We start from the raw sequence: 18,137 nt of genomic DNA on the forward strand, positions 1-18,137 counted from the left end.
GGTATTGAGCCCCTATGAACGGACTCAATACCGGAAAACTTAAACGCTAGTCCTGAATGTACCCTTAGTAATAAAATTAAGTGCTGTCTGTTGGTTATTTGTTAATGGCCATTAACAGAGTAAGCAATAGCACTTATTTCATATCACTTAGGCTACATTCACACTTGCGTTTTTCTTTTCCGGCATAGATGGTCCGTCACAGGGGCTCTATACCGGAAAAGAACTGATCAGTTTTTATCCCCATTCATTTCTGAATGGAAGGTAATCCGTATCAGTTTGCATCAGGATGTCTTCAGTTCAGAATCGTTTTGACTGATCAGGCAAAAGAGAAAACCGCAGCATGCTACGGTTTTCTCTCCGGCGAAAAAAACTGAAGACTTGCCTGAATGATCCGCATTTTTTCCTATAGGAATGTATTAGCGCCTGATCCGGCATTCAGAATACCGGATCCGTTTTTTCCGGCCTGCGCATGCGCAGACCGATAAAAATGTGAAAAAATTTACAAGACGGATCCGTCTGTCCGCATGACAAGCGGAGAGACGGATCCTTCCTTGCAATGCATTTGTGAGACGGATCCGCATCCGATCCGTCTCACAAATGCTTTCAGTCATCGGCAGATTCGGCGGGCAGTTCCGACGACGGAAACTGCCTGCCGATCACACTGCCGCAAGTGTGAAAGTAGCCTAAGCTGCACAAGACCCATGACTTCTGGCTGAATTGTGCGGGACAAAAGCCATAAAACAAAAAGGAACCTAACAATTATGTGAAAACTTGGGTCCCTAATATTAATGTTCTTCATTTAAAGGGGTTGTATAACCTCTTCTTAACTCATTTACTATGTGTGAGTGGAGCATTTCCTTGCACTGCATAGTTTTTGTCTACTGCCAAGTGATGTACCGGGCTTCTCCTCACATATGCTAGGCGGAGATTTCCGCAGTGTGCCCGATGACGTCACCAGCACAAATAGGTAGTCTGTAGCACTGCCCTAGGCTGTTTTAGAGCGGGTGCCACTAGCAAGGAAATACTCCGATACTCCACTCATACATAGTACATGTATTATAGCCAGGGGCGGATTTGCCACAGACTCTACAGGGGAAATTTCCTGGTGGGCTGATGACCAGGGGGCCGCCTGAAATAGTGCTGTCTAATTACAATCCGCCGCTGCAAACCACTGTACAGAGATGGCATAGCGATTGCTACTCCCCATGCTGTGGAGGAGATGTAATAGCAGCGGAGGCTTCTGCCCAGCAGTGAGCCTGGTGATGTCACTGGATTCAAGGCAGCGTTAAAGCCCGCCCATCAGAGCTAGTGACGTCACCGATTCAGCGCAGGGCAAGGGAGAGCATCTGAGCATGGTCCACTCAGAGGGGCGGCCTAGGTGAAATTATGAGTATGGTCCGGGTTCAACCCCTTTAATTTAAAAGAATGGGGGTGATAAGCACAAACCTGTCTGGTATATACTACAAAGAGTGCTGGGTTTAGTTACTGGAGCAATGTACAAAGATTATATATCAGTAAATAGATCACCAGTGAGAAAAAGAAGGCCACACAAATACAGCCAAGTGAGTGTCCAATGGGGAGTGTGGAGGGAGGCGAAGTCCTAAAAATACACCGACTTCTTTCCCATTCATTTTAAAACCGTTCTCTAGAAATTTGACTGTGTTAATAGTGGTCCACTCATGAAGATGTCTTATTCATAATAAGACCACTGCGGGTCTTCAAACAGTAGGACAGCCATTACGGAGACAGTCGTCGTCTGGCTGATAATACATAAACTCAAAAGATACAGTAAGAAGACAAATGACCTGATATCATATTTATTAGCAGTTTGCATATGGAGTAATGATTGTAAATGTACCGACATTGGGTTCTCTTACCTCACAATTACTCAGATCTAGTGACACCTCCTCCTTTAAATTAGGGTTACATGCCAAGCCAAGTAAGACAGAGCTCTGCAATATAAAATTCAGCTAGTTATTGAGTATAACACACACCCTTTATATTTACACAGCTCCCATATAAGAGATAATGCAAACACGGAAAATGTAGTCTGAAAATTCTGCATTCTAAGAGCCAACATAATGGTGTGCAGACAACAGACATATGGTGTTTCTTTACACTTGACTGAAGCTGGTAATGGAAACTGTGAAATAATTATTTGATCCCCCACATGGAGCATTTTTCCTCTTGTAAGACTGTCAGACATAATAGATAGATAGATAGATAGAAGATACCTAGATACAGTCCTGATCAAAAGTTTAAAGGGGTTCTGCACTTTGTTTTAACTGATGATCTATCCTCTGGATAGATCATCAGCTTCTAATCGGAGGGGTCTGACACCCCGGACCCCCGCCGATCAGCTGTTTGAGAAGGCAGCGGCGCGGCCTTCTCACTGTTTACCGCCGCGTCAAGACTAGTATCAACTAGCGTGGGCGGTGCTAAGCTCCATTCAAGTGAACAGAGCTTAGCCCCGCCCAGGCGTAGTTGATACTAGTCGTGACGTCAGTGGGCCGGCGGTAAACAGTGAGAAGGGCCGCGGCGCTGCTGGAGCACCGCTGCCTTCTCAAAGAGCTGATCGCGGGGGTCCGGGGTGTCAGACCCCCACACGATCAGAAGCTGATGATCTATCCAGAGGAAGATCATCAGTTAAAACAAACTGCAGAAACCCTTTAAGACCACTTGAAAAATGGCAAAAAAATCATATTAGCATGGCTGGATCTTAACAAGGTATCCAAGTAGAGCTTGAACATGCAACAAGAAGAAATGGGAGTGAGACAAAACATTTTTGAGCATTCAATTTAAGGAAAACAAGAATAAACTGAAACAGGCTGTTTTTTCAGCTGATCAAAAGTTAGGACCACACCTCAAAAAAAAAAAAAACTAAACCCCCCCCCCCCCAAAAACAGAAATCCAACTTCCAAACATGAACCCAGTAATGAGTAGCTCCGGCCGTTATCGTTTATTCACTTCCAAAATTCGTTTCAGCATGCTTGATGCAAGCGTTTCCCATGAGGTTGAGTGTCTCCTACATATCTCACAATCTCTCTCTCTATTCTTTGTCATCTGTCTACCTACCTGCCTACCGTATCTATTTACCTACCATACCATCTACCTACCATTTCCATCTACCTACCGTATCTATCATATGTATCTATCCTATTCTATGACATATCTAGCTATCACATATGTACTTTTATATAGTTTACATACACAAAAATAATGAGGAAGATTTACTTTAGAAAATGACTTTTTTTGCCTCATTTTCGCACCAAAAAATTGGCATGCATGCTTTGCTACATATCTACGGGTTTTAGACATTTTTTCTAAGCCTTTTCTGCCTCACCCAATAACTGGGCGTGGCTTTGTTGGAGAGGGGCGTGGCCTAAATGTGTCATCGTGTGAGAAAAATGCTCCAAAGTTTTTGGAGTGCAATTAGGCCAACTTATAGGTGGTGTGAACTTAGACTAGAAAGTTTCTATGTGCACAGACACTTTTTTTTTTGTATGCAGACAAAAATTTTGGCACACAGAGGGAATTCTAACGTAAATGCGGTGCAGAATTTATGATACTCCAAATTTATAAAGGTCCATGTTGCAGAATAGTAAACTTGTCCAACACACTGTGATTCATATTCTTAGACAACGCAAAGCACAACACATTAGTAAATTTGTCCCATTGACTTCCCTAATGTAGCTTCTTAAAGGGGTTTTTCTCACTTCAGCAAGTGGCATTTATCATGTAGATAAAGGTAATACAAAGCACTTTTTTTTTTTATTCACTTTCTTTATTTAAAGATCCAGTATTGACAATCGGTTTTAAAAAGAAAGCATATAAATCTTTACACGTTTACAAAAAAAGTCCCACCCCTTCTATGAGTCTTCTCTTCACCATCTCCCCTCCATAACCGAACAGATGGAGAGATGGGGAAGGCTGGAGAAAAATGGGCAAGCTCTAGGGATTCCAATCTCCCCAGATTCTAAACCATTTTATCTCCTTCTTTCTTTGCTTATACAATATATATTCATATCTCTTATTAATATTTGTCAGGGTTTAACCATGCAAAGCACTTACTAATGTATTGTGATTATCCATATTGCCTCCTTTGCTGACTGATTTCATTAATTTTATCACATTATACACTGCTCATTTCTAGGGGTTACGACCACCCTGCAATCCAGCAGTGGTGGCCGTGCATTGCACACTACAGTGGTGGCCGTGCATGCACACTCCATGTTCCTGGCCACCAGAGAGGCCAACACTTTTTCCTATAGTGTGCAAGCACGACCACCACTGATGGATTGCAGTGTGGTCGTAAACCCCTGGGATATGAGCAGGGTATAATGTGATGGAAAAATGAATCAAGCCAGCAAAGGAAGCAATATGGACAATCACAATACATTAGTAATTGCCTTGTATTAAGTTGCCATTTGCTCAAGGGACACAACCCCCTTTTTTTAGAAGTGGACTTTATGATAGGTCAAATAGCAGCAGACGTTCTGATTTACATGCTGAGATCAATGTGTTCTTCACTTGAAGGTTAATGCATTTTCTACTAATTTTGAGTCAGAAGTGGCCATGAATGCACAATGAGCTGCTTAAACCCCAGATGACAACACTATGACATTTCCAATGGACTTTTCACAATTTATCAGCACAGGAACTGCTCGCACTATGTAATAAACCATATAATCAAACTACAAGCACTGGTACAGTACTGATATTTGGTGTACGCTACCAAAATCACAAGGTACTAACATGTGCAGTTTATTTCCAGTCTTTAAAAAATATCCCTATTTCTGATCTCTACAACTACTTCCCTTTGGCTATATATGGCCAAGTCTATCAAGGTGACATCAGGCCCTTGGAAGACTTGTGACACCATTATCCAGTAGTCTTCAAGGCATGCACAAAGGATGGATTAAATCATGTGTTGACAATGGCCAGATGTGAGAAGTCATAGGGGTGGTCTCATCAGTGACTGATACCCTCTGTATAGCTGTGCATAGAGGTATAGCGGTCAATCACTTGGTAGGACCACCACTGGACTCTCAAGCATAAAGAGAAGTTTTTTCCCACATGACCATACTTCATTCTGCTCGCATCTCCCGCATAACATGCTGGCAGCAGATTACACCGCCTTTTTCAATGTCAAGGGGTCTCTTTAAACTGAAGCAGCGCTGTTTACATACAGCCACAAGGAAAATGAAACAATGTAAATGTGGACTTAAAAAAATAAATGATAATTCTCGATAACGAAGTATATTTTTGTAGTTGTTTATACCCCTAAATCAACCCTCTGTTCATTTCTGTTGTACTATACATTATTTTCTCATTCACTTCTGCATTCTTGCTTGATGCATGCGCTGTAGACACCACTAATCCCAGTAGATATAATAGATATTTTTTTAACAACTTCTTAATATTGCTTAATTTGATTAAAAAATGCTTATACTGCTTTCCAAACAATTTTCACTACTTCTAAAGGTGGCAATTTACATGTATTAATATTGACAGAACACAGTGATTTTGATGGACAACTCGCCATTTAAAGAGGTCTTCTGAATTTTTGTACTGATGATCTATCCTCTAGATAGGTCATCAGTATCTGATCGGTGGGAGTCTGACACCCAGGACCGCTGCTGATCAGCTGTTTGAGAAGACCCCAGTGCTTCTTTGCGCACCACTGCCTTCTTGCAGCCTACCCTAGTCCCAGTGACGTCATATTCCTCAGTCACATGGCCTAGGCGCAGCTCAGTCCCATTCAAGTCAAAGGGGCTGAAGCTGCGATACCAAGCACAGTCTCTATACAATGTAAGGGGCTGAGCTTGGTAAGCTGCAAGGAAGCAGCGGCCATTCACTGCAGTGCAGCGGTCTCCTCAAAAAGCTGATCGGCGGGGGTCCCAGATGTCGGCCCCCCGTTGATCAGATCAGGGGGCTGGTTGCTTGTGGGATATCTAAAGTGTATGCCCTATCTTCAGGTCTCTTTACACTGGATGATGTACCAGCAGATTGTCGGGAAGGACGTGTTCCTTCCCGACAAACTGCTGCTCACTGGTGGAGGAGGACCGCTGTATTTACAATGCTCCTCCAGAGTGTGGGGAGAAGCGAACGCTAATGCCTATCACTCTTCCCCACAACTCGTAATTCCCGTCAGCAGATCCTGTTTCCATAGCACGATTTTTTGTTCGCACAAACTATCCAATTACCCGATGAATGAGCTCAGCCCATGTAAAGGTCCCTTTAGTCTCTAGACTTGTCTGCTGCAATACTGGTAATCTGCAGAGAAATAAAATACAGCATATATGATTTCTTATGCTTTTATGTTCTCTTGCGTTGATTCCTCTCTGTTTTCGGGGTGAAGAATAATTAGTGGTAAACCACTATTGATGTGAAGACCCCCAGAATCCCCCGGCCATGTTTTATTAGGAACCATGTATAGCTGTACAGTTTTCTTTATTAAAAAAATAATAATAATGAAATATCTATGTGAATAATTGAGGGCACCAGAGAGCAAGTTTGGCTTCTTGCAGCTGTTCTAATCTTTATAATTTCAATGGTCATTTTGCTGTGCAATTTCCATGGGGATAAAATGCTTATGCAAATAAGCCCACTACAAATTGAATTATGTGTGAACATTTAATTGTGTTCTAAACATCTATGGGTGTTATGCCTTTTTGTTGTGCTATTAATTAGGATTAAGACCAAGATGAAAAATACTCTTAAATTAGAAAGTTTTTTTTTTTTTTTTAAAAGCGCTTACCAAAATATATAATTCTAAAAAATGTGATGTGAACTCACACTGTTGTCTGTGGCAAATAATAAAATGAAAGCTTGAAGTGACGCAGACGGTGTATTTAAAAAATATGTATTTCATATATGTGTCACGGTGTTATGTTTAATGAGTAAATAAAATCCACTTTCAAGTACCAGCTAGGTTTTGAATTACTAGAGGGCAGTCCCTTTAGGGTATGTTCACATGACGGATTTAGAAAACACTCTGAAAAAAATCAGTTCGGTCTTTGGCATGTTTTTTTCAGCTTCCCATTCATTTCAATGGGAGAATCAGCGCAGATTTCACCCCATGATAGAGTTTGCGTCTTTTTTTTTCCCCCTCACTGTTTATTTTTTTTTTAAAGTTCAGCCTCCCATTGAAATGAATGGTAGGCTTGTTAGAGGCGTTTTTTTGGCGCAAAAAAACAGCACCCAAAAACATTGTGTGAACGGGGCCCTTAGGATCCCGATATATTAACCACAGATGAATGGCTACAAACAGTGGTTATCGTGCTTAAAGGGGTGGTCCCATCTGGACATTTATGAAGATCTATAGCATATCCACAGATGTGGATCCACACCTATCTCAAGAACAGGACCCCATTGCTCTCTGACCGGAACAGAGAGGATGCTGTGCATATGCAGCTCTCTCCATCCAATGCTACGGGTAAGAAAGCTCAGTTTATTTTCAAGACGCCCATGGCAGTGGAAGTTGTTGCATTACACAGGCAACACCGGTGTGGACAAGCAGTCTAGACTTCACATGTGAGAAGGTAATATACCAGTATATTCCTATTATAGGGGAAGTCTAGAATACACAGTAAAATACCGGTATAGGGGGAAGTCCAGACTGCACAGACCTCTGTTGTATGAAAAAGGTTCAGCATTATGTAGCCAAACTGATGCTGTATGGGATTATTCTGACTACAAAAGGGGTTCAGGAGGTTCTGGAGGAGGTCCAGACTATGCAGCATGACTGCTGATTTAAGAAGATTGCCAAGACAGTGTAATGATCCAAACTAGCAGAACTGCTGTTAAATGGGCTGGTTCAGACTACAAACACAGTCAGCCTGCAGTTATGGTGAGATAGATCGGGTGCTCCAGACTCCAGTCTTTGGGATGATCCAATCTAGACAGCCAGACTGCTGTTATAGACAACAGAGACTACACTGCCGGATTTGCTCTTACAGGGTGATGATCCGGATCGTATACTCAAACTGATTGGTGCGTCATGACTACTCTGCTAGACCACTGTACAGATACCACTTATTAGATTTCACATCTAACCAGAAAAACACATACACTGACCCCTGACTTACTAATGTGAGTGCTAGTGTTGCGCGAACCTGTGGTTTTCTAAGTTCGCTTAGAAGGTATTGGGTTCGGGTTATCTAAGAATTCCGTTATGGATTCCTGCTACCACTGACCACAAGTTATGGTCCATGGTAGCGGAATCCATAACAGAAATTCTTAGATAACCCGAACCTTGTACGCCGAACTTGAAACCACAAGCTCACTCAACACTAGTGAGCGCACCTAGATTCAAAATGTGGAGGCAATTTGGCAAATGTAGGTTTAGAATTTTTTTAATTTGATTTAACTTTATTGTTATTACACATGTATAATACAGGGTAAACGAAATACAGTTTGCATCCAATCAGAAGTGCAAAGCGTAACAAGTGCAATAAAAAACTGGGTTATATACAGATAAGGAGAGTGTAGAAAGTAGGAATAGTTATGTACAGATAAATAAAGTATACAGGTGTTTATATTGCATATATGGAGAGCAAATATACAGATGTACTATGGACAAATATACAGATTTACTAATGTATTCGTACAGTACAGACCAAAAGTTTGGACACACCTTCTCATTCAAAGAGTTTTCTTTATTTCATGACTATGAAGGCATCAAAACTATGAATTAACACATGTGGAATTATATACATTAACAAACAAGTGTGAAACAACTGAAATTTGTCATAGTCTAGGTTGTTCCAAAGTAGCCACCTTTTGCTTTGATTACTGCTTTTGCACACTCTTGGCATTCTCTTGATGAGCTTCAAGAGGTAGTCCCCTGAAATGGTTTTCACTTCACAGGTGTGCCCTGTCAGGTTAATAAGTGGGATTTTCTTGCCTTATAAATGGGGTTGGGACCATCAGTTGCGTTTGAGGAGAAGTCAGGTGGATACACAGCTGATAGTCCTACTGAATAGACTGTTAGAATTTGTATTATGCAAGAAAAAAGCAGCCAAGTAAAGAAAAAAACGAGTGGCCATGATTACTTTAAGAAATGAAGGTCAGTCAGTCAGCCGAAAAATTGGGAAAACTTTGAAAGTAAGGGCTAAGTTGACCATGAAGGAGAGTGATGGGGTGCTGCGCCAGATGACCTGGGCCTCCACAGTCACCGGACCTGAAACCCAATCGAGATGGTTTGGGGTGAGCTGGACAGCAGAGTGAAGGCAAAAGGGCTAACAAGTGCTAAGCATCTCTGGGAACTCTTCAAGGACAGTTGGAAGACCATTTCAGGGACTACCTCTTGAAGCTCATCAAGAGAAAGCCAGGAGTGTGCAAAGCAGTAATCAAAGCAAAAGGTGGCTACTTTGAAGAACCTAGAATATGACATATTTTCAGTTGTTTCACACTTGTTTGTTATGTATATAATTCCACATGTGTTAATTCATAGTTTTGATGCTTCATAGTCATGAAAATAAAGAAAACTTTGAATGAGAAGGTGTGTCCAAACTTTTGGTCTGTACTGTATATACTGATATGCAGATGTGCTGATGTATACATATATACAGGTATACAGATGAACTGTTTCTTATATTGCTATACAGACGGCAAATATACAGATGTACTATGAACAAGTAACAGATGTGCTAATGCATCTACAAATTTACAGATGTATAGTAAACAGATCTGCAGAATGCTATTAATATAGCTCCAGAAGTGGAAGAGTAGCGCTATGAACAGACTATAATAGTGAACAGTGTAAGTATGTACTATAACAAAGACTGATGCTATGACAGTGTCCCAACTATAGCAGTAACCAATGTAACATATCGTGAATGTTTGAGAATGAATGACACGTCATGATCATGGTCATTGGGGAAGAATGGAGGGGAGGAAGAGTGTGGATGAAAAGGGTTCAGCGGGGGGACTGAGTTCAGAGGGGTAACAGCTGTGGGAACGAAACTGTATTCCTAAATCCTGCTGGTTTTAGTCTGAAGGGGTCCTGTAGCGCCTTCTGGAAGGAAGGAGCTGGAAGAGTTTGTTGGCAGGATGAGTGGAGTCCCAAAGAATGAAGTGTGCCGACGTAGTCCCTATGATGCATTGCGCAGATTTCAACCACCCGCTGCAGTGCCTTGCGGTCAGCAACAGAGCAATTCCCATACCAGACTGTAACACTGTTGGTCAGGATGCCCTCTATCGCACAGCGATAGAATTAACCCAGTATGTCAGCAGACAGGTCGTTTTTCTTCAGTGTCCTAAAAAAAAAAAAAAAAAGAAGAGGCGCCGATTGTGTCTTCTTCACCAAAATATTTGTCTACCCTGACAGGGGAGAATGGCTTACCAGAAAAGGGGGCATGTTATTGCAGGAAAGGGGGAATGGCCTAATATATGACACATAGCACCAAAATTGTACCACAATTCTGATTGTAAAAAATTTTGTCTCAAAGTAAGTCAGGCCAATAGTTGGTACAGAGTTATACAAAAAGTGGCCTATCCCTGTACCACATTTATCATCCTGCCTGAGCCACAGTGATAACTCTGGTGCACATCAAGGTAGCCTGTCTAAGTTTTCACCATCTATTGAATTAGGAGATCTGCTCCGTATGTTGCAGGAAATAAAAAAAGACCAAATCAAATTAGATATGTCACCTAAAAACACATTTAATACTTTGCCCCTACTTTCTAGAATCCCAGATGTTTGCATTAGAATATACTAAGTACCAAATCAACTTGCACCAGGACAATGTCTTCATTTTGCAAAGTTACAGTTTAGATATTTTGGCATAAAACAAATTTTCTTCTATGTGCCATATTTTCATCTGCCATCACTGTGGTCTACACAAATGAGGACAATTTTAAAATATAACAATTGAACCATCTGCTCCTATTTTAGCACAGTTGACAAGAAGGTAAGCAGATGTTATTATGACTCGATATAGGAAAGCTGTAATACGCTGTTCCTACAAATCCTTGGAGTCCTTTTTGTCAGATGCTATGAATGACAACTTCAGTGGCATAAAGTGTTCATTTATTATAGCCATATAAAACTAACTTGATCAATCGATTAAGGTGGCTCACTTGTTTATTGACACAGGATTTGGTGCTCGTATCTCTATGACCCACCCTGTCATGCAGTTATATATTTTACACAAAGATTAGATAGGCACTCACCATCTGAGTTCACTATGTACAACAAGCATTTATTATATATATATAATAAATAAAATAAAAATAATACATAAATAATAAATAAAAATTCATGGAGAATTCTCCCAATCTAGGGTCGATCCTTGGCTAGGGTGTCTGCTATAGTTGGGGTCTCCACTTTAGGTAGAGTAACAATGTAACTAACTGTATGTATAATTTTTTATATGGAGACTCCAGCTATATAGACCTAATCACATGATCAGAATGTACAGTCGTGGCCAAAAAGTTTTTGAGAATGACACAAATATTAGTTTTCCACAAAGTTTGCTGCTAAACAACTGCTTTTAGGATCTTTGTTTCAGTTTGTTTTCTGTGATGTAGTGAAATATAATACACGAACTCATACGTTTCAAAGGCTTTTATCGACAATTACATGACATTTTTGCAAAGAGTCAGTATTTGCAAAGAGTCATTTTTGCAATTCGACTGGGCATGCTCTCAATCAACTTCTGGGCCCAATTCCTGACTGATAGCAACCCATTCTTTCATAATCACTTCTGGAGTTTGTCAGAATTAGTGGGTTTTTGTTTGTCCACGCCGCCTCTTGAGGATTGACCACAAGTTCTCAATGTGATTAAGATCTGGAGAGTTTTCCCAGGGCCATGGACCCAAAATGTTCAAACGTTTTGGTCCCCGAGCCACTTCGTTATCACTTTTTGCCTCATGGCACGTTGCTCCATCGTGCTGGAAAATGCATTGTTCTTCACCAAACAATGTTGTTGGATTGTTGGAAGAAGTTGCTGTTGGAGGGTGTTTTGGTACCATTCTTTATTCATGGCTGTGCTTTTGGGCAAAATTGTGAGTGAGCCCCACTCCCTTGGATGAGAAGCAACCCCACACATGAATGGTCTCAGGATGCTTTACTGTTGGCATGACACAGGACTGATGGTAACGCTCACCTTTCTTCTCCGGACAAGCCTTTTTTTCCAGATGCCCCAGACAATCGGAAAGAGGCTTCATCGGAAAATATGACTTTGCACCAGTAACTCAGCAGTCCATTCACCATACTTTCTGCAGAAGATCAATCTGTCCCTGATGTTTTTTTTGGAGAGAAGTGGCTTCTTTGCTGCCCTTCTTGACACCAGGCCATCTTCCAAAAGTCTTCGCCTCACTGTGCGTGCAGATGCGCTCACATCTGCCTGCTGCCATTCCTGAGCAAGCTCTGCACTGGTGGCACTCCTATCCTGCAGCTGAAATCCTCTTAGGAGACGATCCTGGCGCTTGCTGGACTTTCTTGGACGCCCTGAAGCCCTTCTTAACAAGAATTGAACCTCTTTCCTTGAAGTTCTTGATGATCCTATAAATTGTTGATTGAGGTGCAATCTTAGTAGCCACAATATCCTAGCCTGTGAAGCCATTTTTATGCAACACAATGATGGCTGCACGCATTTCTTTGCAGGTCACCATGGTTAACAATGGGAAGAACAATGATTTCAAGCATCACCCTCCTTTTTAACATGTCAAGTCTGCCATTTTAATCCAATCAGCCTGACATAATGATCTCAGCCATGTGCTCGTCAACATTCTCACCTGAGTTAACAGACGATTATTGAAATGATCTCAGCAGGTCCTTTAATGACAGCAATGAAATGCAGTGGAAAGGTTTTTTGGGGATTAAGTTAATTTTTCATGGCAAAGAAGGACTATGCATTCATCTGATCACTCTTTCATAACATTCTGGAGTATATGCAAATTGCTATTATAAAAACTTTTCCAATTTCCAATATTATCTAATATCAAGAGTTATATGTTAAAAGTAACAGCCCATGTCCATTACAACATATAACACCATGGAAAGTTGCCCTTTTACAATTCTGTTAGAAGTATCCACTCCTTTAATGGATATTATCCACTCGTCTGGGAGGTGCCCTTGAATAGACCTGCGTTATATTGCAGTCTATTTAATCACTGTGGATCCAGAGGTTATATATAAATGGGGTATAAGTGTATAACGGATCCAATTTGGATAATGACGTCTTTAATGTCCAGTATTAAACATTATACCTTATGATGGTTAGGATTATATACTGTTAGGCTGCGATACCGCAATTCAGCTTGTGCCTTGGTTGTCCCAATAGTATTAAACATATATTGCTGTTCATTGATGCATATATATATTACTGCTCGTTGGTATAAAGATGTAAAAAGTGCTGTATTAATAGTCAATATTTATATTATTGGAGGAATATCAGCAGGGTTACTCACTGTTTTGGTGGATTGGAGTGAGATAGATGTTCCGCCCGATAGACCGGAGTGGAAATCGGCATCTGCCGTGGCGTTCCACGTGGCAGTCAGCGCTTTCAATCATACCTCAGTATGTCCTCCTCCAGTAGTGAGTATTACAGTGCTGTGTTCACTCTTTATGTTGACTGAGTGTTTTCGGAGCCCCACGTGTTAAGACCTCTGTGTATCAGCATCCTCCCTTGTTTGATCGATATTGAATACCAGCAGGTGAAATATGGAGCGCTCCCTAATATTTCCAATGGCTATAGGTACGGTACTTGGGCATAGATTCGATCATACCAGATGCGTTTCGGAGTGCTCAATCTTACTCCTTCAGTGGCTGAATTACTGTGACCCCTGTACCTTTTAAGTCCTTGATGCAAAGTTCAATTATGTTAATCCAAAATATGGATGGATCGAGGTTTCATTGTTAGATACAAAAAATCACAACTTGTTTCAGATTTTTTTGTGTATATATATAATATATATATATATATATATATATATATATATATACACACACACACACACACACACAACACACACACACACATACATATACATATACACTGCTCAAAAAAATAAAGGGAACACTTAAACAACACAATGTAACTCCAAGTCAATCACACTTCTGTGAAATCAAACTGTCCACTTAGGAAGCAACACTGAGTGACAAATCAATTTCACTGCAGTTGTGCAAATGGGATAGGCAACAGGTGGAAATTATAGGCAATTAGCAAGACACCCCCAATAAAGGAGTGGTTCTGCAGGTGGTGATCACAGATCACTTCTCAGTTCCTATGCTTCCTGGCTGATGTTTTGGTCACTTTTGAATGCTGCCGATGCTTTCACTCTAGTGGTAGCATGAGACGGAGTCTACAACCCAACAAGTGGCTCAGGTAGTGCAGCTTATCCAGGATGGCAACATCAATGCGAGCTGTGGCAAGAAGGTTTGCTGTGTCTGTCCGCGTAGTGTCCAGAGCATGGAGGCGCTACCAGGAGACAGGCCAGTACATCAGGAGACGTGGAGGAGGCCGTAGGAGGGCAACAACCCAGCAGCAGGACGCTACCTAGTCCGCCTTTGTGCAAGGAGGAACACTGCCAGAGCCCTGCAAAATGACCTCCAGCAGGCCACTAATGTGCATGTGTCTGCTCAAACGGTCAGAAACAGACTCCATGAGGGTGATATGAGGGCCCGACGTCCACCAGGTGGGGGGTTGTGCTTACAGCCCAACACCGTGCAGGACGTTTGGCATTTGCCAGAAAAAACACCACGATTGGCAAATTCACCACTGGCGCCCTGGCTCTTCACAGATGAAAGCAGGTTCACACTGAGCACAAGTGACAGACGTGACAGAGTCTGGAGACGCCGTGGAGAACGTTCTGCTGCCTGCAACATCCTCCAGCATGACCGGTTTGGCATTGGGTCAGTAATGGTGTGGGGTGGCATTTCTTTGGAGGGCCACACAGCCCTCCATGTGCTCGCCAGAGGTAGCCTGACTTGCCTTAGGTACCGAGATGAGATCCTCAGACCCCTTGTGAGACCTTATGCTGTTGCGGGTTGACCCTGGGTTCCTCCTAATGCAAGACAATGCTAGACCTCATGTGGCTGGAGTGTGTCAGCAGTTCCTGCAAGACGAAGACCATAGAATGCTATGGACTGGCCCGCCCGTTCCCCAGACCTGTAATCCAATTAGAGCACATCTGGGACATCACGTCTCGCTCTATCCACCAACGTCACGTGGCACCACAGACTGTCCAGGAGTTGACAGATGCTTTAGTCCAGGTCTGGGAGGAAATCCCTCCGGAGACCGTCTGCCACCTCATCAGGAGCATGCACAGGCGTTGTAGGGAGGTCATACAGGCACGTGGAGGCCACACACACTACTGAGCCTCATTTTGACTTGTTTTAAGGACATTACATCAAAGTTGGATCAGCTTGTAGTGTGTTTTTCCACTTTAATTTTGAGGGTGACTCCAAATCCAGACCTCCATGGGTTAAAAAATTAGATTTCCATTTTTTTTTTGTGTGTGATTTTGTTGTCAGCACATTCAACTATGTAAAGAACAAAGTATTTCAGAAGAATATTTAATTAATTCAGATCTAGGATGTGTTATTTTTGTGTTCCCTTTATTTTTTTGAGCAGTATATATATATATATATATTATATATATAATATATATATATATATATATATATAAAGTTTGGAAAACGAGGAAGCAGTACACTGTAGAAGCGAGGGGGTGCACGTCCGGCCAGTGAGGACCAGCACCTAGGTCCAATGAACTAGAAATAAAAAATTCAGCCAGCAGCACTCCAATATTGCAAGGAAAATCGTGGGTCAATAAACCACACGATTTTCCTTGCAATATTGGAGTGCTGCTGGCTGATTTTTTATATTATATATATATATATATATATATATATATATATATATATCTTCCCACATTGCCTTCATGTTTTTGCCTATAATCACTCATTTTATGTCTTCCAGCATTCCTACTTGACAGTATATAGAAAATGCTAAAACATTAACTTAATCCCATATTGCAATGGTATTGTAATTGCAATAGGGGATTAAGTTAATGGGTTTGTATTTTTGTATTGTGGGGGGTTAGCTCTTCACCGGGGGTCATTCTCACAGATACGCCTTTAGGACACCAGGTTTCAGTCCAAACTGTGTATTTTAATTGTGCACACTCCAACCAATACAGGTTATCATGAAGGTCTCAGCTTCACCTCACACATGTGACATCCACATAAAATAATAAACACTCGCCCGTCCAGGCTCTAACTAAACAAAGTTCCTGACTCACCTAGGTCCCAGTTCACACCCTGTGAACTCATGCGGCTTTTGTCAGCCAATGTCCCACAGCCTCCTGGCTGTACAGAGCACAGTACGCCCACTGTCTCCAGTTCAGTGTCTCTTGTGGGGGATTGGGGCTCAGTAGTCTGCCTGACTATGGCCCTGCGACCCTCCCAGGCGTTGCTGCGTCCCCCAACTCCAGGCTATCTCCCAGCCTTGTGGTCCCTCAGCCTTGCCCAGCTGAGACCACACAGACAGAGCCTCCAGGCCTCTGTCCACAGGGTAACACACCTACCCCCTTTCTGACACTCTGGGAGGTTGCCTTATGCCAGGCTGATTACCCTCCAGCTTCTCTCACCTGTGGTGGAACAGGGGTGTGGACCACACTATCCACCCCCTTCCTTGCCTCTAACCTGAGTGAGACCTGTCACTGTCTCACAGTATATACTGTCAAGTAGAATGCTGGAGGATCGACCGTAGATTGGGAGAATTCTCCATGAATAAATGCTTGTTTGTACATAGTGAACTTAGATGGGGGATGGCCTATCTAATCTTTGTGTAAAATAAAACAGTTCAGTAAAATGACTATAAATACATCTTGGGAGAATGTTTCATGGGCATGAATGTTTCATGCACTTTTTTTTGGAACACCCCAATTCCTATATATATATATATATATATATATATATATATATATATATATTAATATATATATATATATATAAAATTTAGTGACACAGTGAGAGGTTGGTCAGGGAAAACAGGTATTTTCCTCCCAGCATATGCCGCTGGGCTGATTTTACAGCCAGGTGAGGTCAAATACCGGACCAGATTTTAAGTGCCGCTATGGTCAAGGACTCTAAGGCAGAATTTGCCGCATGGTGTGAATTACTTGCTTGATTTATGACTGCTTGTTTTTGCACTTGCCTACAGTGTGAATAAAACACTGAACTGTTTGATCCAAAGAACTTGTTGCTTGCCTCTATACTGCGTCCGCTAATGCTGTCTACCAGAGCGAAACCCACAATTGGTGGAGGATGCGGGCACGAGCAGTGAGGCTGGCGTGAACGCCGATATTTGTGGTTTCTGCATTTTTCAGGCACGGTTGTTGGTTGTGCATTAAACCAGCTGTATTACAACCAGTGCCCCACGACAAAATGTGAGGCGGTTGTGAAGGCCCTCATGGAGGGCTAATCTGCAGCAGCGAGAGACAAACCTGCAGCAACGGGAGGCTAATAAGCAGCAGCAGGAGAGTAAACAAGTTGCTGCTACAACACATGAATGGCTTTTGTATACAGAAGGAGCAACCCCCGAGCGTCTACAATGCCTGGAAAGCAGTCTGTGCCGCGATTCCTAAGATGAACCCCGCAGACTATATCAGTCAGGGAAAAGCTACCCCGTGACCAGTGTGCTGAGGTCGTCGCTCCGTTCCTGGCATCCGATTCCCAGCGTGTGTATTTTGACCTGTCGGACGATCAAGCGGTCCAGCTACTAGAAAGTCAAGGGTGAGATTCTGGCAAGACTGGGGGTGAATGTGCTGGTCTGTGGCTCAGCGGGTGCATCAGTGGGGGTTCAAACCGGCTGAGCCTGCAAGACCCCAGTAGTATAACTTACTTCACCTCTTGCAAAAATGGCTACAGCCTGGACGTGCTGAGTCCCACTACTATGCTGGAACATCTATTAGCTGATATGTTCTGGAGGGCTTTACCATACCTTCTCCAGCACTGGATTGGCCAGGTGTCTCCTGGCAATGCCCTTGAGATGGTGAACCTGGTGTAACGCTATGAAGCTGTGTGCTAGCAATATCATTTCACTATGTACTATAGCTTCACCACACTGGATGTACTCAAAAAAGCTAATTTACAAATTACTGCTTTAGGCCTCTTTCACACG

At 42.2% G+C, this 18,137-nt stretch overlaps 1 protein-coding gene across 1 annotated transcript in view; it reads right to left on the minus strand.

The window, feature by feature from the left end:
* The window catches only part of CARMIL1 (capping protein regulator and myosin 1 linker 1), a 361,872-nt gene that overhangs the window by 162,792 nt on the left and 180,943 nt on the right, over positions 1-18,137 (minus strand). Inside the window, exon 17 of the mRNA XM_040433531.1 lies at positions 1,878-1,950. Within this exon, the coding sequence (XP_040289465.1) occupies positions 1,878-1,950 (73 nt within the window). The remainder of the gene's footprint in view (positions 1-1,877; positions 1,951-18,137) is intronic.

This window comes from Bufo bufo, chromosome 5 (genome assembly GCF_905171765.1).
Source record: "Bufo bufo chromosome 5, aBufBuf1.1, whole genome shotgun sequence".
Lineage (NCBI taxonomy): Eukaryota > Metazoa > Chordata > Amphibia > Anura > Bufonidae > Bufo > Bufo bufo.